Source organism: Prinia subflava, chromosome 6 (assembly GCF_021018805.1).
Source record: "Prinia subflava isolate CZ2003 ecotype Zambia chromosome 6, Cam_Psub_1.2, whole genome shotgun sequence".
Classification (NCBI taxonomy): domain Eukaryota; kingdom Metazoa; phylum Chordata; class Aves; order Passeriformes; family Cisticolidae; genus Prinia; species Prinia subflava.
The window spans coordinates 37,000,248-37,025,740 of NC_086252.1; the positions used below are offsets into that span (position 1 = coordinate 37,000,248).

The window sequence follows — 25,493 nt, forward strand, 5'->3', positions numbered from 1 at the left end:
CACTGAAACTACTCAGGACTTGTATTCTCAGCACTTGTCTCCACTCTCCTCATAGTAAAGGGTTCCTAACCCCACAGTTTGTCACAAAATGTGTCTTTAACCTGCACAGGGTTTTATGGTTTTGATGGAAGTGCTCAAATATTTAACTCTTTATTGAGTGCTCTCTGCCTTGTAGAAGCAACTCCTCTGGTGGTTCTCATTCTCTTGAAAACATCTTTACAGGGCCTCTTTGGGGAAAATAGAGGGGAAATAGAGGGGAAATAGAGGGGAAATAGGGTGTTTTGGAGGTTTTGAAAATTTTGGGGTCGGTTGTAGGGGCTTTTATAGAGGGACAAGCTAACCCCACCTGGAGGGAACGGGCCAGCCCAGAAGGAAGCAGAGCTTTGGCAATCAAATTGAGAATTGTTCTGCTCAGGTGATGTGATACAGCAAAACAGAAAATCCAGGGTGTGCAGTGAGCTGTCCCCTGCCCTGTCCCAGGCTGCAGAGTGGGATATGGGAATGGGGATGCATTTATGGGGTTATGGATCCATGGATTGCCCTGTGGGAGCTCTGTCTCACCTCCGGTGCACAAACCCTGCAGGACAGGACCAGGTCATGTCTGCAGTGTAATTCCAGCTGGGATTTCTGTAATTCTGCCTGCTGGGATTTCAGGAACTCACTGGCAAAGTTGGGAGCAGTGGGAGTGGGGCAGGAGGGGCTGATCCCCAGTGTGGGTCTGCAGGGTTCAAAGGCCCCACACTTCAGATAAACACAGAAACCTTCAGTGCATCCAAGGGGCTCATTGCAATTCCAGCTCTTAAAAATACAACAAGTAAAGCTTGATTATCTTTCTTCCTTAATTTCTGCTGTGCTTTCCCACCTGGTTACAAGATTCCTTAATTTCTGCTGAGCTTTCTTCCCACCTGATTAGACTAATCCCTAATTTCTGCCGTGCTTTTCCACCTGATCATAATTCTTCCTTATTTTCTGCCGTGCTTTTCCACCTGATCACATTTATTCCTTATTTTCTCCTGTGCTTTCCCACCTGATCACATTTATTCCTTATTTTCTCCTGTGCTTTCCCACCTGATCACGTTTATTCCTTAACTTCTGTTGTGCTTTCCCACCTGATTCCGTTATTCCTTATTTTCTGCTGAGCTTTCCCAGCCGCTTACATCCTCTCTTGGTTCCTGCTGTGCTGTCCCAGCCATGATCCCATCTGGGATGTGGATCCCATCGCTGGATACACATCCCTGGATATCCCATCCCATCTCCTGAGCAGGTTCACGATCCCATTTCCCATCCTGTGGAGAGGGGCTGGGGTTTGTGCCTGGATCTTTGGGAGTGGCTGCAGTGGGGTTTGGCTGGGTGATCCCAGGCTCTCCCCATCCCCATCCTTTATCTGCAGTGCTGTCAGGGATGACAGGAATTAATGACAGCAGCACTAATTAACGGTCTCTCCTGGTTGCAGGACCCGGGGCCTCCCCCACCATCTCCCTTGATGGGTCTGAAGCCGCTGCAGCTCCTGGAGATCAAAGCCAGGGGGAGGTTTGGGTGTGTGTGGAAAGCTCAGCTGCTCAATGAATACGTCGCGGTCAAAATATTCCCCATCCAGGTGAGCAGAACTGTGGGGCTCCTGGGCTGTTCCTCACATTGGAGCAGCTTTTCTTGGCTCAGTAATTCTGTAAATCCAAGTGGAAATGGCCTTGAGGTGTAAAAGATGCAGGAAGAGTTTTAGTGATATTTTAAATAAGTATTTTGCTGCAGTAAACACCTTACTGAAGCATAAACCCTGTGAAATGTGGGCTTCTAGTCATAAAAATATTCAGCATTTGTAGTCTTAAGCAGCTCTCACCCACCTCTTGACCAGTTAATAATCAAATTAAATTGTACTTAGAAGGAATGTCCTGAAATGCAAACCCTGAAGTGATTGTTCCAATTAACCAGGCCTCAATTAAGTGCCATAACCCTCATTGCCCAGCAAGTGCCGTGGCTTGCATTAAATGGATTGAGGAATTTTGGGAACACAGAGTGATGCTGGATGGTGATACTGGGATGGGTTTTGCATTGATTAAAGCACCTCCTGCTACTCGAGGTGCAGGAATTTTCTCCCTCACAGTGACCCAAGTGCTGCCTTGCAGAATAAACACTGCAGGCTCTCCTTATAGAAATCCCACATATCTTCTGACAGACCATTCCCAAACGCTGGCAGCAAACTCCCCGCAGGGCCAGCCCCCGTATCCCATTTTTTGGTGGGTAACTGTGGCTGTGCTGCTGTGCTTGCAGGACAAGCAGTCGTGGCAGAACGAGTACGAGATCTACAGCCTGCCCGGGATGAAGCACGACAACATCCTGCAGTTCATCGGCGCCGAGAAGCGCGGCTCCAGCATCGACGTCGACCTGTGGCTCATCACTGCCTTCCACGAGAAGGTGGGGCTGCCCCTCCCTGGGGCTGGGGCTGCCCCAAAAAGTGTCACACACGTGGGGTGGAGGCAGCAAAGGGGGAAAATTGAAAGCAGCTCTCACTTGGCTGCTCGCTTTTCACTGCATGCGAGTTCACTGCAGTTCGTTTTCAGGCAGCTGAGAAAGTTGTCAGCAGATTTTGCTGACAGAGGAGTTGTTTTAGGAAACAAATGATAAATTAATTGTACCTTTTTTTGGCTTTTTTTTTAATATTCCTAATCTAAACCTGCCTAAAATACATAACCTCCCATCTTGCAGAGATTTTTGGGGGGTTATTTTTGGTTCACTTGTTGGTTGATAAGAATAAAAATGCAGTGATGCAGATCAATTCTACTGTGACAGCAAAAGGAAGAAACACAAATACAATTAATTGAGAATGTGTTCAGTTTTATGTTGAATAACTGTGATCTCTTTAGGTTTGTTCAGAGTGCGTGTTTCACTCTGAAACTGGTATTGAATGATTTAATCTCTATTCAGAGATGAAATCTGCTGTTGGTCTGTAAGAAAGGACAATGAGAGAGGGGAACTGCAGGTTTCCCTGGATGGGTGAGGCTGAGCTGGGTGTGTGTCTGTTCTCCTCAGGGCTCCCTGACAGATTTCCTGAAGGCCAACGTGGTGTCGTGGAACGAGCTGTGCCACATCGCCCAGACCATGGCCCGGGGCCTGGCCTACCTGCACGAGGACATCCCGGGGCTCAAGGACGGCCACAAGCCGGCCATCTCCCACAGGTACTGCCCTGGGAGTGCCCTCAGCGCTCCTGCAGGGACAGCAGCACCTCTGCCCCTGCAGGGACTCCTGCATCTCCATCTTAGCAGCCTCCAAGGTGCATTTTTACAAGTGTTTCGTTTCCTGCTGTTCAAACAAGGTTGCAGTTGCTGCACACTTGGATTCCAACATTTTCCTTCCATCTCTGTATCCCACATGCATCATCCATATCCCTATATCCCTATATTTCTATATCCCTATATCCTTGTATTTCTATATTCCTATATCCCTATATTTCTATATCCCTATAGCCTTGTATTTCTATATTCCTATATCCCTATATTTCTGTATCCCTATATCCTTGTATTTCTATATTCCCATATCCCTATATTCCTATATCCCTATATTTCTGTATCCCTATATCCTTGTATTTCTGTATTTCTATATCCCTATATTTCTATATCCCTATAGCCTTGTATTTCTATATTCCTATATCCCTATATTCCTATATCCCTATATTTCTGTATCCCTATATTTCTGTATCCCTATATCCTTGTATTTCTGTATTTCTGTATCCCTATATTTCTGTATCCCTATATCCTTGTATTTCTGTATTTCTATATCCCTATATTTCTATATCCCTATATTTCTATATCCCTATATTTCTATATCCCTATATTTCTATATCCCTATATTTCCATATCCCTATATTTCTATATCCCTATACCGACCATACATCTGTATTTACGTTAAAAACAAGCACAAAATTACAGTTCCAATCACTGTCTCTTTCATTCCCATAAAGATAAAGGTCTGCAAGGGCACTCCAAGGATTTATGATTATTATTTTGTTGTTTATCTCTTTCTTTATCATTTTCTTGCCTTTCATGCTATAATGTTCCTTGGTTTATGCTGTTCCTTTTTCCTCAGAGTCTTATGTGTATTTCGTGTTCTGGATCTCTAATTTGTGTTTTTTTCTTGAACTTGAAAGGGACATCAAAAGCAAGAACGTGCTGCTGAAAAACAACCTCACGGCTTGTATTGCTGATTTTGGTCTAGCTTTAAAGTTTGAGGCTGGAAAGTCTGCAGGAGACACCCACGGACAGGTAAATCCTGACTTATTTCCAGGAGTGATCCAGCTCTTACCTGGATGGGAATGGGAATGGGAATTTCCCCTCAGGCTCATGGCCTATCCCCCCTTTATCCTGACTGCACCATTTGGACAGGAACTTCTGTGACATTTTGTTAATTACTTAATTACTGTTCAGAAACAGAGGGATGAAACTTCTGAGATTTAGTCTAAGGCAGGACCAGCCACGGCCGTGTTTAATCCGGGACAAAGCAGGGATTTGGTTTGGCAGCAGGCTGGGGTTGTTTCTGGGCACAAATGTGGGTGTTCTGGTGCCCCTGCAGGTGGGCACCCGCAGGTACATGGCTCCAGAGGTGCTGGAAGGGGCCATCAACTTCCAGAGGGACGCGTTCCTGAGGATAGACATGTATGCCATGGGACTGGTGCTCTGGGAGCTCGCCTCGCGCTGCACGGCCGCCGACGGTGAGGAACATCCCTGGGGCAGGAACATTCCCTGGGGCAGGAACATCCCTGGGGCAGGAACATCACCTGGGCAGGAACATTCCCAGGACAGGAACATCCCCTGGGGCAGGAGCATCCCCTGGGGCAGGAACATCCCCTGGGGCAGGAGCATCCCCCGGGGCAGGAACATCCCCTGGGAGCAGGAACATTCCCTGGGGGCAGGAACATCCCCCGGGGCAGGAGCATCCCCCGGGGCAGGAACATCCCCGGGGCAGGAACATTCCCAGGACAGGAACATCCCCTGGGGCAGGAACATCCCCTGGGCAGGAACATTCCCAGGACAGGAGCATCCCCTGGGGCAGGAGCATTCCCTGGGGACGGGAACATTCCCTGGGGCAGGAACATCCCCTGGGGCAGGAACATCCCCTGGGGCAGGAGCATCCCCTGGGGCAGGAACATTCCCTGGGGCAGGAACATCCCCTGGGGCAGGAACATCCCCTGGGGCAGGAACATTCCCTGGGGCAGGAACATTCCCTGGGGCAGGAACATTCCCTGGGGCAGGAACATCCCGGGGACAGGAGCATTCCCTGGGGACAGGAACATTCCCTGGGGACAGGAACATTCCCTGGGGCAGGAACATCCCAGGGACAGGAGCATTCCCTGGGGCAGGAACATCCCAGGGACAGGAGCATTCCCTGGGGACAGGAACATTCCCTGGGGACAGCCCAGCTGGGACAGGCTTGGAGCACCTTGGGGTGTGGGAGGTGCCCCAGCTCATGGCAGGATGGGCTGTGAATCCCTTCCAGCCCAGACCAGTCTGGGATTCTGCTGGTGGCCGACATTCCCAACGTTGCAATCTTCTCTTTCCCTTTTCCAAAGGGTTGGCATGATGCCTTTCAGTTTTGTGTATTCCAGCCCCTGCGCTGCCCAGGGGCAGCTCTGAGCTCACACTCAGGCTCACTCAGCTCTGCACACAGCAGGGACACAAAACAAATCCTTTCCCAGGTGGAGACCAAGCACAACTTTCAGGCCCAACAGCACAAACAAGGGTGGCTGGAGGGAGGAACAGAAAGGATGGGACCTCACAGCCTGCAGCTGGAATTGGACAATTAAACCCCAATATGCAAATGGACCAAAACTTATAAATATGTGAGACCTCATGACTGGTCAGCCATTTTGTGACCATTTTGTGCCCATTTTGCGTCCACCCTGGGTGCAGCCCTGTCTAGGCCCTGTCCTGCCCAAGGTGTCCCTGAAGTCCTTTCAGTAAATCCCTGCCTTATCCCCCAGCTGTGCCCAGTCCCTGCTCAGCCCAGCCTGCCCGAGGCGCAGTGTAACCGGTGTTCCCTCTGCAGGCCCCGTGGATGAGTACATGCTGCCCTTCGAGGAGGAGATCGGCCAGCACCCGTCCCTGGAGGACATGCAGGAGGTTGTGGTGCACAAAAAGAAGAGGCCTGTCCTAAGGGAGTGTTGGCAGAAACATTCTGTAAGTGTCACCCAACCTGCTGCTGCCAGGCTTTGAATGCCACTTGTGTCCATCACACTGGGGTTTGGGAGGGATTTCAGAATTCCAGCAGGAGTTAAACGGGCTCTAAGTGTTCCTCATCTTAAGCTGCTCTTTCTTCAGTATTAGAAAGTGAGTGATTTTTTTTTGTTTTTGGCTGAAGAAGAGATCCTGGAGTTACTTTTCAGTGAAGTCCCATTTGGTGGCTGAGGGATCCACCTTTTTAAAACCCTGTGAAGCTCCAGCACTGCAGGGAGGGATTTGCCCTGTGTTGTTGAACAGTTTTTGTTCAGTGGTGCAGGACAAAGCAGAGCTGAGGCCCCACTGCAGGTCCACAGCAAACCCAGCCCCACGTCCTGTGGGACACAAGGGTTCCCGTTTGCCAGGTGTCCCTTAAAAGCCATTTTGGATCTGGGGCCCCCCTTGGCCTGCAGTGGGCTGTTGCAGCAGCCCTCTTGTTCTAGGGCAGAAATGAGCAGAAACACAGACTTGTTGTTTGTCACAGCATGAAAAGGGCCCTGGTTTATTCCTCTTCACAGCTCAGCCAGCCTGACCCCAACCCTTCCCTGACTCTGCCTGCAGCGAGCTCCTGCTGGAGGCTTCCCCTGCAGCCCCTGACTGCAGGGATTGGTGTGCAGGGATTGGTGTGCAGGGATTGGTGTGCAGGGATTGGTGTGCAGGGATTGGTGTGCAGGGATTGGTGTGCAGGGTGTGCCTGCAGGGATTGGTGTGCAGGGATTGGTGTGCAGGCTGTGACTGCAGGGATTGGTGTGCAGGGATTGGTGTGCAGGCTGTGCCTGCAGGGATTGGTGTGCAGGGTGTGCCTGCAGGGATTGGTGTGCAGGGTGTGCAGGGATTGGTGTGCAGGGATTGGTGTGCAGGGTGTGAGTGCAGGGATTGGTGTGCAGGGTCTGCAGGGATTGGTGTGCAGGGATTGGTGTGCAGGGATTGGTGTGCAGGCTGTGACTGCAGGGATCAGTGTGCAGCTGTGCCTGCAGGGATTGGTGTGCAGGGATTGGTGTGCAGGGTGTACCTGCAGGGATTGGTGTGCAGGCTCTGCAGGGATTGGTGTGCAGGCTCTGCAGGGATCAGTGTGCAGCTGTGACTGCAGCTTTTACCCAGCCAGACTGTGACTGCAGGGATCAGTGTGCAGGCTCTGCAGGGTTTTACCTGGCTAGGCTGTGACTGCAGGTCCCAACAGACTCTGCCTGCGGCCCCAGACTGACCCTGCAGCAGGGATTTTCCGTCCCCAGGACCCTTCTGGTCCTGATGCTCTCCTTCGTGCTCCTCACCTTTATCACAGTTACCTGTGCTGGCTGTGGCTGTCACTCATTGGGGCGAGGCTGTCTGTAATTAGCAGGGCTGTCAGTAATTAGCAGGGCTGTCAGTAATCAGCTCCCTGTGTTCCCCGGGTGTGACGGGCTCCTGCTGCTCCCCCAGGGCATGGCCATGCTGTGCGAGACCATCGAGGAGTGCTGGGATCACGACGCCGAGGCGCGGCTGTCGGCGGGCTGCGTGGAGGAGAGGATCATCCAGATGCAAAAACTCACTAACATTATAACCACAGAGGACATCGTGACTGTGGTCACAATGGTGACAAACGTTGACTTTCCTCCCAAAGAATCCAGTCTATGATAGTTGCACTGGTCATGGAAGTGACCACAGGACTCTTCGCTGGAGCTGCTACAGCGCACGGACTGCAGGCGCCGCCGCTGTTCCGGGTGGCCAGAACGGATGGTAAGTGTCTCTGGAACGTCACCGAGAGGTGTTTGTCCTTTGTTTTCCCCTCCTCGTCCCCAGCGTGGATCCATGAGACTTTCTGCATTCCCTGCTTACACCTGAAGGACGTGACCGAGAACCCCTCACGTGCTGATAAGGAACTTACGATGAAGAATCCGGACCCGAACGGGCTAATGAGCATTTTAAACACTGACATCTGGTTTCTTAATCCCTGTCAGAAGACACTAATTCCTTTAAATGAACTACTGTTATTTTTTTTAAATCAAAAACATTTCATTTCAGATTTAAAAACGACAAAAAAAAAAAGGGTAACTTGTTTTTATTGCATTTGTTGTTGTTTATAAAATGACTATTGTAATGCGACTACGACACAGCTTGTGAATGTTCCGTGTGCTGCTGTTCCGTGTACAGAAACAAGAGTAATCAATGGGATAGAGCAAAGAGGCTTCCAAGTATTACTTAACCTCCCTCAACCAGGTATACCTCAGTTCCACCTCGCTAAATTATGATTGACAACACTAATTGGAATAATAAACCGCTCCGTGTTTTGTAAATGATGTATTCCCAATTCCCTGTGTTATTTAAGAAGGGGAAAGCTTCATGCCCCCAGGAAGTGGCCATTCCTAGAGCCGTGTTTTTAGCCTTTTCTTGTACTCGCTTGTTGTGTATAAAAAAGAAAAAGTGCTGTTTATTGAAAGAAAATTTTCCCTCCTCTTTTAGTTGAAAGCTTTTCCCTCCATTTCCCAGAGTATCTCATCCATTTATTTAACTAAATACTATTTAGGTTTGCTGTGTCTGAGGAATATTTGAAACCTTAAGCATGAATTTTTATTTTTTTTTTAATTTTCTCTGAGCTGTGACACTGGAAAGCTCTGAATTCTTGTTTTCTTTTGAAGAAGAGTCTCTCTCCTATTTATGTTTGTGCCGAGGTCGCCGCGCGTTCCCCGTCCCGCCAGGCAGTGGGGGCTGTGTCTCTGTTTCAGGATCACCTCAGGAAGCTCTGTGCCCCCGTTCCTCACCCTCTGCCGGGAGTTTGCAGCTTCCCCCCACTCCAAGCTCGGTGCCAGAGCAGCAGCTCCAGCCTGGAGACACACACAGAGCTCTGGGCACAGGTCCCACTCCTAAATGTTACAAATTTCAGGGATAACCTAGTTCTGCTCACAACACGCCACGACCGTTCCGAGGTAACGAAAGGAATTTCCATGGCCAGAGCACACTCACAAAAAATGAGGAAAAACGAGGAAATGGCTTCACAGCTGCAGCACTGGAGTTCAGGGTGCCAAGCCTTATGCTGGAATTACAGTCACTGGTAGCTGGGTGCCAAAGTGCTTCTCCCAAATCCTGTCCCACTGCACTGATTGGATCCTTCACACCAAATTCCCAGGGCAGGAAATGCTGTAAGCCCCTGGGGCGCAGAGGCAGCAGGGCCCGTGCTGTGCTGTGTGTCCCTGTGTCCGTGTGTCCACACCCTGGAGAGCAGCAGGTGGGAGCTGCTGAGGGCTGGAACCGGCTCTGGGAGCCATCCCCGGAGCAGTGGGGATGAGCTGGGTAAAGCAGAGGCAGCTCTGGGCAGGGAGGGAGGAAAGGCTGGTGTTGCACACGGGGCTGAGGCACTGCTGGTGGCGGCTGTGCCCAGGATCCTGCTCCAAGGGCCCTTGGAAAAGGAGAGAAATGCAGTTTGTGGGGTCCTCCTGGCCAGACACTTCCCTTTGGCTTCTGTTTTTGCTCCACTTTTGATTAAACTTCACACAGAGCAGGACAGGACCGGAGTTCTGAACAAATCCCAACCCCATCCTTCTCCCCACACCCCTCGGGGCTTTCGGCCCTTCCTGGCAAGAAGGGAGCCCCGGGCTGGTTTCACTCTGTGTGTGGGGAATGGGATGGACCCGAGTCCCTCCTGTGTGACCCTTCCCATGGAGCTGCTGCGGGCTCGGGGCTGCTCCAGCCTTTGGGAAAGCCCTGCTCCGTTCCTGTTCCAGCCCAGCTCCCTGGGCTTTACCAGCCTCATGTAGCGTCCCTCAGGAAAGGCTGAATGATCCCCCCGAGCTGCTGTGCTCCAGCTGTGCCCCAGCTGTGCCCCGGGCCTGGGGGGGATTCCTGTTCAGAGCTGCTGTGCTCCAGCTGTGCCCCGGGCCTGGGGGAATTCCCGGTTCCTTCAGAGCATTCATGAGGGAGCAGCGAGGGCAGGGTCCGAGGGCAGGGCCCGGGAGCGGTGCTAGGGAGGGCTGTGGCAGTGCTGGAGCAGTCCCTGTGTCCCTGCCAGGCCTCACCGGGTGATTTTTGTGTGTGTGTGAGGGTGACAGTTCCTGTCCCACACCTCAGAGCTGCTGGAGGGGTTAACCAGAGGTGCCCCTCCTGGGTATCCCCAGGAACCAGTGGGGTGGAGCTCCCAAACCTCACTGTACCGTGCTGAGCCCTGTCCTGCTCCCATCAGCATCCACACAATCAGTCAGGTCACCCCTCGCCTCCTTCCCAGCTGTTTTAACCTTTCAGGACCTTTCTGTTGATCAGAACCCTTGGTGCAGGGCGCAGGAAGCTGCAGCACAGCCCGGGTGAGGCTCCAGTAGCATCCCTGATGGAACATCTGTTACCTCAGATACTCAACCAGCAGGACTGCTTTGCTTTCTCCCCGGTTTGTTTTTTTCAGTCCATCTCTCCTCGTTACCTCTCGCGTTTGGTGAGCGATTCCTTTCACTTTCCTCTTTGTATTTGTCAGTGTTTTGGGCACAGGTTGTTGTACTACTGTCAAAGGGCACTTGCTGCTTTTGTGCAAGTGCCAAAAAAACCAACCAACCCCCCTCGCCCTCAATAAAGTGATTGTTAAATATTGTACAAATACAAATGTATACTCTGCCCTCTCTTCCCCAGCGGGAAAATAAAAAATGTGACTACTCTGACTTGCAAATGCTTCTTTGAAAACTTTATTTTAAATTTATGGGCTGGGCCTACAGCAGCTCTTGAGCCAAACTCTGGAGTTTTGCTACAAAAAATTGGGTATGGAAAGATGTTACCTTGTGCCTGTGGCACAGAACAGCCCGTGCAGCCTGTCTGAGTAAACATTTAATGAAGTAAATTCAGTTGTAATTAAAGATTTAATTTAGTAAAGTTTCCCTGTCCAGTCAGCTTTGAGCTGGAGCAATGCAGAGTGAGCTTTGCCCTGCTGGGGCTGCAGGAGGGAGCCAGGAGAGCAGCGTGGCTTGAGCCGGATCCAGAGCAGGATCCAGAGCAGGATCAAGGCACAGGGAGCAGGGCCAGAGCCTGAATTTCTCCAGATAGGAGCTGTGTGAGGGCAGGAGCTGGCACTGGGCTGAGCTGCAGCACCCAGACCGTGAGGCTGCTGGAAGAACAGCAGCACCTTTCTGCCCAGAAAACCCAACTGCAGCAGCAAAGCAGGCTGCTCCCAAAGCTGCACTGACCTGGGCACCTTCCCCGAGGGGCCATTCCCTCTGCAGGGTCACAGCCAGCTCGGGGAGGAGGCCACAGGGTCACAGCCAGTAGGGTCACAGCCAGCTGAGGGAGGAGGCCGTGGGCTCACAGCCAGCTGAGGGAGGAGGCCGCCCACTGCTTGACATCCGTGGGGCAGTTGGGGTAGAGCTGCAGCGCGTCCATGATCTGCCGGCTGTCCAGCAGCAGCCGCAGCAGCAGGAACTCGCGCTGCGCCCGCACCGACGGCCGCTCCAGCGGCTGCACCAGCTCCAGCTGCAGCAGGTGCTCGAAGGCCTGCACGGAGGGAAGGGGGGAATCACCCTGCACCAAGCACCGCTGCCCTCCAGGGCTGCGCTCTGCAAATAAAACCTCAGTACTGTACAAAGCAAGAAAAACGCGTTCTGGGCTCACCTTCATGACAACTGGCTTCTCAAAGTTGTACATGGAATGTGCCTTCCTCTGGATGAACTTCTGGAATTCTGCAGCAGTGGGAGCAGAACAGAAGGGGTTAGAAGGAGTGGGTGGTGTGGGTCTGTGAAGCTCAGGCACTGCTCTCACCATTGTAAACCATCTGGAAGTTGAAGGGTTCTCCATCGTAGACCTCGTTCAGGTGTTTCATGGCTATGATGAGGCAGATTTCCAGCACAGACAAGCCTGCAGGGAAGGACAAAAATCCCAAATGTTTCCCTTGAGCACATCACAAACACAGGCACTCACCCTCTCTGTTTGTCCCTTTATTTTTAATGCTCTGGGGCTCACCCATTGGTGTTCTGCATCTCTATTATGTACAGAAATTCCAGAATTGGAGAGCACTGATAAGAGAACATTTGTTTGCTGTGTATGTGAAGCAGAGGTGTTCAGGAATGGGCTGTTCCCACCCAAAAGCAGGAAGGGCAGTAGCCCAGTTGGCCCTGTTGTAGCTGTGTGAGCTCAGAGCAGAGCCCCGGGCTCATTCCCCAGGGGCGCTGCGGGCGGGGAGGAGCGGGGCCTTACCGTGCACGATGTTAGCCCTGGAGTCGGCGCTGCGCTGCCGGCCCGCCTCCTGCAGGTCCGCAGCCGTCAGCAGGGGGTGGTGCACGGTCACCGCGCTGAGCGCCAGCATCTGCAACACCGCGGGGACACCGCGGGGACACAGCTCAGCAGGGACAACACAGTGGGGACACCGCAGGGACACAGCTCAGCAGGGACAACACAGTGGGGACACCGCGGGGACACGGCTCAGCACGGCCACAGCACCCGGGGCACTGCTGCACTGCCGCGGGCACAGCCCAAGCACACAGGGCAGCCTCGCCCTGACACCTGGCACAGGGCTGGCACCTGCACTGCATCTGGCCAGCAAAGCGTTCCAGGCTTAACACTTCAAAGCCTCCCGAGTTCAGGAGATAAATCCTCATGACCCTCTTCATATCCATGGCAATGAATGGCTGCCAGCTGTTCTGCACCTGCTTTTGTACCCACGGACACCTTCCACTGTCCCAGGCTGCTCCAAGCCCTGTCCAGCCTGGCCTTGGGCACTGCCAGGGATCCAGGGGCAGCCACAGCTGCTCTGGGAATTCCAGCCCAGCCAGGAATCCCTTCCCAATCTCCCACCCAGCCCTGCCCTCTGGCACTGGGAGCCATTCCCTGTGTCCTGTCCCTCCCTGCCTTGTCCCCAGTCCCTCTGCAGCTCTCCTGGAGCCCCTTTAGGAACTGCAAAGCCACCCCAGAGCCCTTCCCTGCTCTCCCCTGGATCTCTGACAAGCACAGGGATACTTCAGGGTGGTTAAATAAGCGTTATTTATCCTCTGTAAAAGTGGCAATGCACGCATATGAGCCGTTTTCAAAAGCAGAATTTAAAGAAGCCCCTCCAAGAGAGCTGCAGCTCGTGTGTGGTGATGGGAGGAAGTTCAAGTAGGTTCAAGATGAGCAGGTTTCAGGATTCACCAGGAACCAAAAAGAATCTCAGAAAGGATAAAGCACTTTCCAAGGGTGGCACCTACAGCTTTGTTTCCTAAGTGGAAAGGCCTGGAGAAACTGAGACAGCGAGAGCTGAGCCCCATTGCACTGAGCAGCCCATTCTCCCAGGGGAAGTGTCACAGCCCTGCAGGGAGCTGCCCTGGCAGGGGTCAGGGAAAGGTTTTTGGGGCAGAGCTCAGCTGAATGCCCTGCAAACCACGGGAGCTGTGAGGCAGGGGTGTCACACACACAGATACCCACCAGCAGCGAGTGCAGCGCGCGCAGCTCCTTGGTGTGCTGGAACAGGCCCTGCAGCACGGCCTGCACGGCCCTGTCCTCCGAGAGACGCTGCAACGAACAACACAGGCATGTTTCAACACCTCATACCCACCTGGAAAAGGAACAGCACCATAATTCGTTTGAACAGCTCACCTTACACTTGACAATACAATTCTCATGTCCAGCCTCAGCTTTCTGGCCTTTCCTGAGACAATTTTACCTCCAAACTTCGAGAAACAAAATTCTCCATAATAATTGAATTTATTCCGTATCCCACTCAGCCAGTGAAAGGAAATGCCAATCTTACTTACTTTTACTGGTAAAGGGTATGTGGATAAAGTAAACCAGCTTTACACTGCTCTCACTTTAGAATTTTTCCTAAAATCAAGTATAAAATGCTTTAAATACCTGAACATTATTATTCCATTTTTGTGCGAAAGACTCATCGGGAAATTCAGCAGGAAGAGAAAGCTGCTTCTTAAATATCTGAATGTATTCTTTAAAATCGAAGGAATTCATCAAATATATCTGTCTGTGGGAGAACCTGGACTTTACTCTCTTCTCCAAGAGCTCCAGGATATCCTTGATGAAAAAAATAAGGAAAAACAGTAATTAAAAAAGCAGATGAATTTGGTGTTTTCTTTACTACAGCACAGACAAATCACTGAAGCAAAGTGTGCTGAAAAAAGAAAGAATTATTGAATTCTCAGGCTCAAAATGCTGTAACATAAGTTAAATGTTCTAACAAGCCCTTTGCTGATTATTTTAATTGATGTGCCTTGCAATGCCACCAAGCAGCCCAGCCCACGTGATGCTCCACATCACACAGGATCATTTGTTGCTAGGAAACCCAGCAGAATTTCTCCCTAGATTATGGAAATATTTCAGCTCCTTCAGGCTGAACCAAACCCTGCAGCCTGGCAGGGCTCTGGACGAGCTGTGTGGTCACAGTGGGGCTCACAGGCCACGTGCTTCTTGTCAGCCTGAGAGAACACGGCTTAAAAACCCCAAAAATGCTTAACAGGGAAAAAACCCCTCAGAAACAGCAGCTGCCAGCTCCGGGGACACCTCCTTGGTGACATCAGAACAGGGCAAAAAGGGTTCCAAATAATGGCTGAGGAGCACGCCAGGCTCAGCACAGTGATGATGCAAAAGGAAGAGTGTAATTTGTTAAATCAACAATTCACTTTTCTATTAACTTCAGATTTACCCAGCTGGGTATCACCTCATCCCAGCCAAACCCAGGCTTTGGTAAGAGATTTGAGTTCTTCTCCCTGTCACAACCCAATATCTGCAGCACAACACAGCTCATTGTGAAAACAGGGCCAGTCCCATCAAGTTTCCAGAGTGTTCCCCAGGAATTATTTCACAATTTGCAAACAACCTGCCCACAATTCAAGATCATGGCACTGGAAAATCACAGCAAACTTAACAGGGATCCTAAACCCAGTTTCTAGCAAAGGTACTGAAGCGTTACTTCAAAAAAAGAGATTTAAACAGTTGCTACAAATCCAGGAGATCCAGGAGCCCTCCAAAGAGTGAGCCACAGTCTAACACTGAACTGTGTCCTCAGAAATGTTGGTTTGCTCCTTTAGCAGTCAAACTGAAGGCTTTGGGCATCTTCAATTTGCTCTCAGCACAAGTTGTTTCCTTTTTTTTTTTACATCCCCCTTCCCCATTCAAAAGTTAGAAAATGGATAATGGAGGAAAGTCTCTTAGGAAATTAAGGTTCCAGGGAAGGAGAAGTTATTCCAGCTGAGACAAAAGTCACTTTAAGGCAGGTAAGAATGAGGAAATGCCATTTCCTACCTGCCTGCAGGTGAGCCCAATGACTGTCACGGGGGTCTGTGCAGACTGCGAGATGTCAAAGAGGTTGTACAGCAGCGTCTGGTTCTTGTGGTGCACAAACAAATCAAATTCATCCAGCACAAACAGAATGGGGCAGCTGCTGCTTCGGTTTCCTGAGGGACATTTGGAGAGTTAGCAGGGCAGCTTCAGCACCAGACTCCCCTTGCTGAAACCTGCTTTCATTATGGGGTAAAAATGCACAGGTTTTCTTTCAGCTTTTCACCAAGCCCTCCTTTCCTACAGGTAATCCAACAAAAAGGAAAAAACATGGAGAAACTGGGAAGGGTTTGTAGTGTTCTGCCAAGCAGCATTTCTGGCTATGAGGAAGACAGACTTGGCCAATTTTATTTTCAAATCCTTATTTTTTAAAAGCACCAAAGTGGATAAAAGAAGCTGTCCTTCACAGCTGAGCTCACACATGCAAGCCCTTACAGTGACATCAGGTGCATATAGAGGAAATTCAGTATAGTAACCAATATTAACTGGTTTTATATTATTTTATAACCCTGGCACATTCCTGGGAACGAAGGAATTGCACCTGTACAGCAGAAGAAAAAACTCCTCTTTTCAGTCAAGTGACCCAGAGTTTTTATTTACCTCTTCTCAGAGCTTCAAGGAGGAAGGCAAGGTTTTCAGCAAAACTGCCCTAGAGAGAGAGAATAAGTTTCAGAATAGATTTGCAGTGTCATTCTCAGAATTGTAAATTCAGACATGCAATGGAGGCCATTTCCAAACCCATGCTTTCAAAAATGTCCAGTGGTACTCCATGATATATAAACTCAGGACAAGGAAAATGATGGATGACTCTACATTCATCCCCTTTTTTCCAGTCTGAAATCCCCAAACTGCCTCAGACAGGCAAAATTAGTGATCAGGACAATGCCTGCAATCAGCTAAATTCCCAAGCAGCTCAATCCTTCCTGAAATAGCTGTTGCATCCTCATTTTCCAGCCACACACATGGAAACTGGAAATTATAGATCCTGCTTTTTGGCTGGTTAACTTGCTAATTCTTTGGTTTGAAATGTTAAAAACAACTTTTCCGAATTTCCCCACCTCTCTGCACAAAGTTTCTTTGGAATACTCAAGTTTGTTTCATTAAGGGGCCTGTGAGGAGAGAGTTCCCTTTCCCTCCTGTGAGGCACAAGTTGCTGTGTTGTTAAAAACAGAAAGGGTGCAGCAGTGAGCAAAGGGAAGCTCAGCCCTTGTGGGAACTGCAACTCCAGCAGGCTCCATCCCACCAGGGCCCTGTGAGGGCTGAGAGAAAAGAGTTTTTTTACTCACAAAAACCTTGTCCCCAACCACATTCTCCAGCTGCAGCTGCCTGGTGATCTCCTTCAGGGCCACTTTGTCATTTGTCTGCAGAAGCCCTGAAACACAAGGATTCCTCAGGAGGAACTGGCAGCTCTCCTTCACTCCCACTAGAAACTGCAGCAGCAGCTTCTCCTCTTCCCAGCCCGATAAAGCTTTGCCTTTTTAAACATTACTGGAGTTTTCTGTACCTGAGCAGTTAATTCTGTCACTGAGAGCAAAGTTCCCTCCATATAAAGAAATACAGAGAGGCACTTTGGAGCTCACAGACAAACATTTGCTGAAAGCAGCATTTTGTTCAGTACATACAAAATACAGAACTGAACAGAACAGAACCCTGATCAATGATGTTTTACTTGCCATTCAGATGGACCTCCAGGAGGTTTTCTCTCACTTGGTTCATTTCCCTGAGTTCTTTTAAGACATGATTTAATAACTAGGAAAGAAAAAATACGGAATTTCTGTGAGAAGATTAATTTTTTAACAGCAAGAAAAGTGTTACAGATATTATAGGATAGGAAACTGTGTGAGGTTTCATTACGGAATGTGTTTGAGTAATTTCCAGACTAAAATACTGAAATGACAACTTTGCATTCACCAGCATGGCTGTGGCAATTACATTTGTTCATTCTGCTGAACTGGGAGGGAAAGGAAAATAACTCTGGTATTTCAGTCACTTATTTTTTGGGTAATATCTGGGGCTTTTGCCTTTATCAATAAGCCTTATTAATTTGAGATGTGAGAGAATTTGGCTCTGAGTTGGTGCCATATTCAGCTTCATGGCTTCTTTGGGTGCTGTGGAAAGAAATTCCCTTCTTTAAATCTTAAAAGAAACTCTGCCTATTCTTTTGTTCTGGAAGACACAATTAAACCTGCACATGATTGCACCAACTGCTGCTTATAAAACTTCCAGTTTTGCTGTTCATCAAGAACTTGTTACTAATAAAAGCCAAAAGGAACTTGTATTAAAATATCTATAAGTAGTAGAAATGTTACATTTAAAAATTAAAAAGCTACTGTTTGCTTTGGCTTCTTCAGAGGACGATTTATAGCTTCCACTTATATTCAAGTACAACTATATAAATACACACACATGATTTTCTTTACTCCGGCATCTTTCACTTGGTATCTAAAAAGAAAATAACTTATTCTGCATAGGTAATTTGCTAACTTATATTCTGTCTGAAAGGACCACAGATTTTCATCACATCATTCAATGTGAGCATTAAAGACTTGAGTGTTTGAATAATGTCAAAGTATTAAACACTTCAGCTAGAGGTCATTACCTCATGTGCCTCAGCCAAGGGGAATTCCCTTAAAATACAAACCCTGCAGTTATAAACCATAACCACCAAGCAATAATGTGCTCCATGGCAGGTAACAACATTCCTGACCATTCCCTGCACACACACAGTGTGAGAAACCCACCCCTCACAGCACTTCTGTCAGAGCTTTTGGAGGCCTTTTCATCGGCCCAAGCCCAGGTTAATTAAAGAGTAATCACAACAGTTTTAATTGCAAAGACAAGTGCTGGGAACAGACTTCTCCCCGCTGTCCCTGAACAGAACTCGCCCACAGGAGTCCTGGGGTGCTGTGACTCTGTGTGCACACCGTGAGTGGTTCTGTCTGTCAAAGCAGCAGAGCTGCAGATGAACTGCAGTGCTCAGGGTGTCAGTGAGGCCGTGCTGGAGCACACACAGCTCCAGGAGCCGCCCGTACCGCGGTTTTCCCGGAGCCCCGGGGGCCGATGATGAGGGCGGAGTTGCTCTCCCCGTGCACCGTGGTTCTCTTCAGCAGCTCCAGCAGGTGGCTGTGGAGGGAACAGAGAGAGGCTGAAAGCCCCAAAGCCGACAACGATCCCCAAAAACAGGGAAGATTCAAATAAAACTCGATCCACTTGGGCTTGCTCTGAGAGCCAACACAAAATGTGATACAATAAAGCACAAAGGGCTCAGTGATCAGAGCTCTTAAAATACTTTAAAATATTAAAACATGCACAAGTTGAGAGCATCACTAATTCATACAGTTCTGCCATTCTCTGCCGTGAAAGGACAGACTTCAATAATGATTTCTTCCTTTAAGGAACAGATTGTTTTCTGTGCTACCCTCTGAATCTCCTGCAGATGGACTCATCACCTCAAACCTCTCTCCAAGGGCCTACAGCAAGCAATTCCCAACACTCACCCATCAATAATGTGCTTGGAATAATCAATACTGCCACCCTGCTATTGCCTCTGCAGGGGTGACAGTGCTCGTTGAACAGCTGCAGCCCTCACAGGGGGTTTGCTCACTGTCTGAGAGCCCTGGCACAGCTCGGGAGGGAGAAGGCAGAGCTGGCAGCTCGCTGGGTTTTCCCACCAGGGTCATTCATCACCAGGGGCACACTGAGTACAACACAGCCTGTAAACTGCTTTTCAGAGTTCCAGTATAAACAGGGGAGGCTCGTTCTGTTATTGATGTAATAGAAATAAATACATTTCCTCACAACAGCAATAAACGCCTGTGTGAGCTCTGCATTGACAGTACAATGGTTCTGTCCCTCTTGCAGTGCTCACATCAGGTGATTCCACTTACACAAAGTCAGTCTTGGAAAAATTAATTGTTTGAAACAAGTTCCTTAAATACGTATTTGTTATCTGCAGAATTTGGCCTGCATCTGTGAAATGATCAATAGTGGGACAGTGTTATTGTCCCAGTAAGTTCCTTCCTCCTAACCCTGAATTCCACACCTGTATGGCTCCAGGAGGAGGTTTAAATGTGGGTCTCTACTTCAACACAGATGATGTTGGCACAGAAATTTTAAGATTTACTTTTAACACAGTTCACCAACAAACAGGAGAAAATCTGAAGTAAAAATAAAGTATTACAGCAAGAGAACTGAACTTCTTGCTTTGCCAGGCCATTACATGGAATCTTAGAACATTCACTGAAAGAATCTTTCAGTCTCAAAAAGAAAAGTGCTTCTTGAATGAGAGGTGCAAATCAAGGACAAGAAATCCAAAACTCAGAGCCTGACAGAACCCAAAGGGAACAGCTGTATAAAAACTCTTAGAACCTGGTGCAAATACAATTTTAGAAGCACTGGCTGGAAGTAATTTGAACCTGTATCATTCAGTAAAACAGAGAAGCAGCAAATTCTGACCTCAGCAGATTCTGTTACCAGTGCAGTTAAATCAGAAATCTCTGAGCCCTGGAGCTGCTCACTCACCTGTACTGCTGCTTCATCCCAAACAGTTTTCCAGCAGCACCGCAGTGACAGAATCTTTCACGCAGGATTTTTTGCACCTACGGAGGTAACACAGCACAGGAAAAATGTTTGGGGCTTCAAACACCAGAATTTACCAATAATGTAACTACAGCAATAAAATAATAGTAAATCAGGCACTTTTGGGGTCACTAATATTCTGTAATACATAAACCTTTGCTGTCATCAATGAGAGAGGGGTCTTGAAAGTAAGAATTAAGTTCCAGGAGGCAGAATATTATATTATATTATATATTATATATATTATATATTATATACAATACAGAATATTATGTACAAACATTATATAAAGGAGGAAAAAGCAATCAGAAGAGATAAAAAGATAAGAAATCACTGAGCCAGGGGCAATTCCTTGCAAGATGCATTGCAGTTTTTAACCAACAACTTTGGGGAAACAGGAGAATAAAGGTTTAAAAAGCCCAAACAAACTAAAAACCAATTTGGCAGCTGCTGTCCTGCTGCTACAAAAGTCACCTGGGTTCTGATTCACCAAACTGGAAGACAAAAAAGCGTAAATGGATAAAGATCGATTTATGCAAATCTTTTGCCACAAACACTTGCAAAAAGCACATTCTTTAAGTTTTTTACTACATTATTACTGTAACAGTTGAAGCAAGCAACAGGTGAGAAGCTGAAAGAAACAGAGATACAAAAGCCATTTACAGCCCTGAATTTGTATCCAGTATCTGAACAAGTCCTTGTAACTGGTCTAGGAAAAAAAAATGCCATGACATGAATGGCAGAGGGTGGAAAAGTTCCACAACTTGAAAACAAAGTAATGAATAAAGATGTTACTGACCTGGGAAATGCACTCAGCACTTTCCTCACTGCTCTCCTTCAGCTTCCGCTTGCTCATTGCAGAAGGTTTCGCCTTTGAAGGAGAGGAGAAAAATGTTTTATTAAATAGAATTGCTTTCCAAACAGTACTAGTCAGAAATTGTACTTTAGATGTTGGTCATCTTCAAAGACTGTAATGAACACCTGTTCTGAACTAATAAAGATGCAGCAGTTCATCTTCCTAGTGAAAAAGAGCCAAAACACTTGAAAGCATTTTAAACTTATTTCTGATACCATTAACCCCATGTTTACACATATCTCCTAAACAGAATTTGCTTTAGGATGCTTTAAAGAGTTTAAAATCACATCCTGATGTTTTTGCAGCTGGAACAAGCTACAAGCACACGGGAACACATTAAGACACAACAATTAACATTAATTACAGGAATACCTGGCCATCCCTGTTTACACAGTGCCGTTTATAACAATAACCACAGCATCTCTCTGGCTAAAATGGCTCTCAAGGGGTCCTAAGGGGATTGGGGGGTCTCTTGAGGAGATGTGGGTACAGCCAGAGGGGGTTTGGAGGAGAACTTGAAGGGATTGGGGGGGATCATGATGGGATTGAGAAGTTTGAGTGGCTCTGAGGGGGATTCAAAGGGCCTGAGGGAATTAGGGGGATCTGAGAGAGGCTCTGAGAGGAATTTTGGGGGGAATTACAGATCTTGAGGGGGACTTAGGGATGGTCCCGACCAGATGAGAAGGGTTTGGGGTGGTCCTGAGGGAGGGAATTTAGGAGGGACAGGAGGCTCTGGGAATGCTCTGGAAAGGAACAGGGGCCGGGGGAGTACCCATGAGGGAGCTGGGGAAGGGCTGTGGGAATGGGGAAGGTGGGGGTCTGAGGGGGTTGATTTTTCGGGGTTGGGAGAGTGTGTGACGACACTGATGAGAGAAAGGAGGAGCGCCAAAGAGCTTGGGAGGGTCCGTGAGGGGCTGGGGGGACACTGAGGGCGGGATTTGGGAGGGTCGTGAGAGGGCCCATGAGAAATGCGGAGGGTCCTGGGGGTGTTCTCTGCCTCACCCGTCCGGCCCCCCGCCTCCCCTCACGTTATTTTCCTGCCTCTTCTCCATCACCTGAGGGCGGCCACCGCAGCTCGCACGCTCCCCTCAGCCTCGCCTCACCCCCTCACGGCAGCGGAGCCCATCGGAGACCGCCCAGCACCCGAGACCCCTCCCCGGCAGCCACTCATCCCCTCAGAAACCGAACCCCCCGCGCCCATTACCCTCCTTACAGGCTGCATCCGCAGCTCCCTCAGAGACGCCGGAGCCCGAGCAGATGACGGGCGGGGGGAAGGGCGCATCTTCCGCTGCTCGGCGGGTCCCGCCCGGCGGAGGCGGCACGCTGGGTCTCCCCCGCCGCCCTCACCTGCCCGCGCTGCCCTCACGGCGCTTTCCCGCCTCTCCTCCCTCACCTGAGGGCGGGGCCCGCCGCGCGCGCGCGCCCGCGCGCTCCCACCGGCCCCCGCGCGCGCCGCCCCCTCACGTCACCGCGCGCTCCCCGCTCCCCTCCCCGCCCTTCCCTTCCCTCCCCTCCGGTCCCGTCACTTCCTCCCCGTCCATTTCCCCCCCTTTTCCTCCCCCTCATCCTCTTCCTTCCTCCCTGTCCCGGATCCGTTTCCGGGAGCGGCGCGCGCGGCGCTGTGGGAAGTCGTCGTCCCCCCCCCCGTTTCCCCCCCCTTCCTCCCCGCGGCCTCCCGAGCTCCCCCGGGGCGCATGCGCGGTGGCGGCCGCCGCTGCTGCCTCCCCTCCTCTTCCTCCTCCTCCTCCTCCTCCTTCTCCTCCTCCTCCTCCTCCTTCCCGACAGCGGCGGCGGCGATGAGGAGGAGCGCGGGGGGGGGCGGCGGCGGGACGGCCGGTTGTTCGCGCCGCTGAAGGGACACGAAGCAGCGCCGCGCCGAGGCGGGGGCGGGGGGCCCCGAGTCGCTGCCCCCCCGCAGCCCCGCCGGGGAGTTTCTTCCACATCCCCCCCAAACACACCGAGACCCCCCCGCCGTCCCTCGGGGGCGGCCCCGCGGAGCGCCGCTCCCTCCTCCTCCTCCCCCTTTATTACCCTTTGTGTGCGTCTCCGCCTTCCTCCCTGCGCCCGGGGGCCCTGAGGTGAGTGCGGGGGGAGCGGCGGGGCGGGGGGGCTGTTTGTTTACCCCGTGTTTACCCCGTGTTTACCCCGGGGGGGCACCGCCTGTCACTTCGGGCCCCTTCCCGGCGCCCCCCGCCCCAGCTTTGTTGTCGGGGGATGCTCCGGGGATGCTCCTCTGGGCCCCTCCGGAGCGGGAGGGGAGGGGGGTGACGGTGGCGGGGGCGCCGGGCAAAGTTCGGGCCGGTGCGGTGGGTGCTGAGCCCCGGCCGAGTCCCGAAAGTGTTGTTTTCCTGGGATAACAGGGAGCCCCGGCGTTGCCCCCCAGGTTCCAGGCCGTTGTTTGACTTATTGTCTGAGTTATTAAACCCCTACGGTGGGGAAGGTACAAAGACCACTTGTACAAAGACCCTTTCCCGAGCTGAACTTCCAGGGATGAGACAGTCCAGGAGCTGGACTTGGTGTTTGCAGGATTGGGATGTGGTCGGTGGCAGCCCCTGGTTATCGGTGGTGCCCGGCTATATTTGGTCAATGGGTTGTTCAAATCTATATGTCGGGATGTGTTTTTCCATGGCTTTCTGCTGGGAAGGCCAAGTGTCTCCATCCCCGCTCGCAGTGTTGGTCAGGTGCTGCTGCTGGACTGACCTGACCGTGTTTTCTGCTGGTTCAAGGGAAAGTTACGTGTTAAAAGGTCTGAAATAGGTTAAAATGTAATGGCTTTAAATGTCAAACTAAATTCTGGACTCGAGGAAATGTTGGGAGAAGCCTTCTAGATGTTTGCAAGGATCCAGAAGTAAGAGTTGGGGCATTAACACCAAGTTGAAATGAGAGAGTCCCCTCCACAAGTAGGATGTTTATATTGAAATTGCTGTTGTCTGCGCTTATTTCTGGAGCTTAATTATGTCCTCTGTAATTTCCAAAAGGCGGTTGGAGTGCTTTGGTTTATTTTGGGCTTATTATTCTTGGTTTATTAAGCGCTGAGTGCAGAACCATGGAGTAGGCCATGAGTGTGTGTTCCAGAGGGGCATCCTGGTGAAATGCTGGTCAGCAGAGTGTGTGTGTCATCCCTGCCTCATGCTGAGGGATGCCCATGAGCAAGAGCTCTCCTGGCACGCTGGGCTGCCTCCCATTTCTAATTTGTACACGCGTGTTTGGTGTGAAGCAGCAATTTTGGGATCAGGCTGGGAAGAGTTTGCGAGATCCTTAATTTGATGGCGTGGAAGGAGTAGGAGAAAACCAGAGCTGGATTGATACTTGACAATGTTGTGATGGAGAATTAGAGGTAGCAGCCACAACTGCGGTTCTTTCTAATAGTTTGCTGTTAGTTTTCTTTTTGCTTGTAATAACTTTGGGTTTAAACATGTGGGGAAAAAAACCTCAGCAGTGGTAATCCCCAAAATCAGCAGATCTGTGTATAAACAGCCATGATGTAAACATGTGACTCTCCTTTTAGTTTACTACAGGTAGGAGTTGGACAGCAAAAGCCTGACCAAGAGTATAGGACATCATTTCATTATTTTATTTCATGACAGTGCTGCTTTTCTCAACCTGAGATCCCATTGATCTGCTTCCCTCTGCACATGGAAGCCTGTAGTGGCTGCAGGATTACATTCCCAGAGCTGCAGCTCTGCCCCCAACTTCCCTGGCCTACAGTGATGTGATACATTAATTATTACAGGGATTTAACCATCTCCTTGTGTTTCGGTCTTTGAAGGAGCTCTGGGTTGGTTTGATATGGTTGCACAGTAAAATTGAGCAGCATTCTGAAGCAGGGCAGAAGAATTCAGGGCTTTCTCTTACTTTAAGTGGTAGAGATAAAATTTCTGATAAAGCTTCATTTCCCTAGGCCTGCAGTCCTGCAGCAGGTCTGTGCTGGAGGGAGAGCTGAGCTTTGGGGTTGGGGTGGGAAGGGCCCTCTGAAGGAAGCTCTGGTGGAACTGGGATTCCGGGTGGCAATTCCTGCATTTCTGCAGGCTTAGCACAAAGGGGTCTCAGGCTAATTTGGGGCTTCTGGCTGCTGTCACAGCCTTCCAAGAACTGGAGGAATTGACTGTTTCAACCTAGGAAACATTCTAGGAAATGTTGTGAATTATCAACAGCTGTAACTAAAAGGCACAGTTTCCTTTTACTGGGGTTCTTAAGCTCTTTTTTGGTGCTATTGTCAAGATATTTACAGGTGCTAATTGCTTTTAGGAAAACTTTGTGCGGATTTTCCAGTTGCTTATCTTTGGGGACAGAATTAATAATTATTTTGCTGTATTCTGGGTCAGTGGCTTCCTGGGCTGTAAGGACAGATAGTTTGGAAATAGCAGGGACCTTCCATGGCTGTGCTGAACATAAAGATGCTGTTTAGGCCTGACTTTAACAATGTTTCCGTGGAGTTTGCTGCCGTACCCTCCTTCCTTTGTGGACAAATGAGTTGGTCTCTATTTGGATTAGGGAGGCGGATGTTTGAGGAGAATCTTTATGATGCAATCCCTTCAAGAGTTGAACTTTTCTTGTACAACTTGCAGCCCTTTGGTTCTTTTTAACGAGTGTTCCTCCTTGTTAAAAAGCGCTGGAGATGCTGGCATCAGGCACAGTCCTCTCCAAGA

General features: G+C 49.8%; 3 protein-coding genes across 6 annotated transcripts in view; 2 read left to right on the forward strand and 1 right to left on the reverse strand.

Moving 5' to 3' along the window:
- The window catches only part of ACVR2A (activin A receptor type 2A), a 52,169-nt gene extending 41,339 nt beyond the window's left edge, over positions 1 to 10,830 (forward strand). Inside the window, exons 5-11 of the mRNA XM_063401021.1 lie at positions 1,454 to 1,597; positions 2,269 to 2,412; positions 3,028 to 3,173; positions 4,142 to 4,256; positions 4,564 to 4,702; positions 6,037 to 6,167; positions 7,626 to 10,830. Coding sequence (XP_063257091.1) covers positions 1,454 to 1,597; positions 2,269 to 2,412; positions 3,028 to 3,173; positions 4,142 to 4,256; positions 4,564 to 4,702; positions 6,037 to 6,167; positions 7,626 to 7,820 — 1,014 coding nt within the window. The 3' untranslated portion in view covers positions 7,821 to 10,830. The remainder of the gene's footprint in view (positions 1 to 1,453; positions 1,598 to 2,268; positions 2,413 to 3,027; positions 3,174 to 4,141; positions 4,257 to 4,563; positions 4,703 to 6,036; positions 6,168 to 7,625) is intronic.
- Positions 10,831 to 22,324, reverse strand: ORC4 (origin recognition complex subunit 4). 2 transcript variants are annotated; one of them, XM_063401022.1, is made up of 14 exons: positions 22,058 to 22,324; positions 20,788 to 20,859; positions 19,932 to 20,008; positions 18,443 to 18,533; positions 17,084 to 17,159; positions 16,697 to 16,782; positions 16,011 to 16,059; positions 15,375 to 15,526; positions 13,974 to 14,147; positions 13,548 to 13,634; positions 12,345 to 12,453; positions 11,910 to 12,005; positions 11,763 to 11,830; positions 10,831 to 11,645 (listed from the first exon to the last, which is right to left on the reverse strand). In XM_063401022.1, the coding sequence occupies exons 1-14, from the start codon at positions 22,124 to 22,126 to the stop codon at positions 11,457 to 11,459; spliced, it is 1,395 nt and encodes a 464-aa protein (XP_063257092.1). In that variant the 5' UTR covers positions 22,127 to 22,324; the 3' UTR covers positions 10,831 to 11,456. The 2 variants fall into 2 exon arrangements, with proteins under 2 accessions (XP_063257092.1, XP_063257093.1); XM_063401023.1 differs by having other exon boundaries at positions 22,238 to 22,302.
- A 205-nt stretch (positions 22,325 to 22,529) lies between these two features.
- Positions 22,530 to 25,493, forward strand: part of MBD5 (methyl-CpG binding domain protein 5) — a 112,782-nt gene continuing 109,818 nt past the window's right edge. For all 3 annotated transcript variants that reach the window (XM_063401024.1, XM_063401025.1, XM_063401026.1), the window contains exon 1: positions 22,530 to 22,922. The gene's annotated coding sequence lies outside the window, so the exon portion shown is untranslated. The remainder of the gene's footprint in view (positions 22,923 to 25,493) is intronic.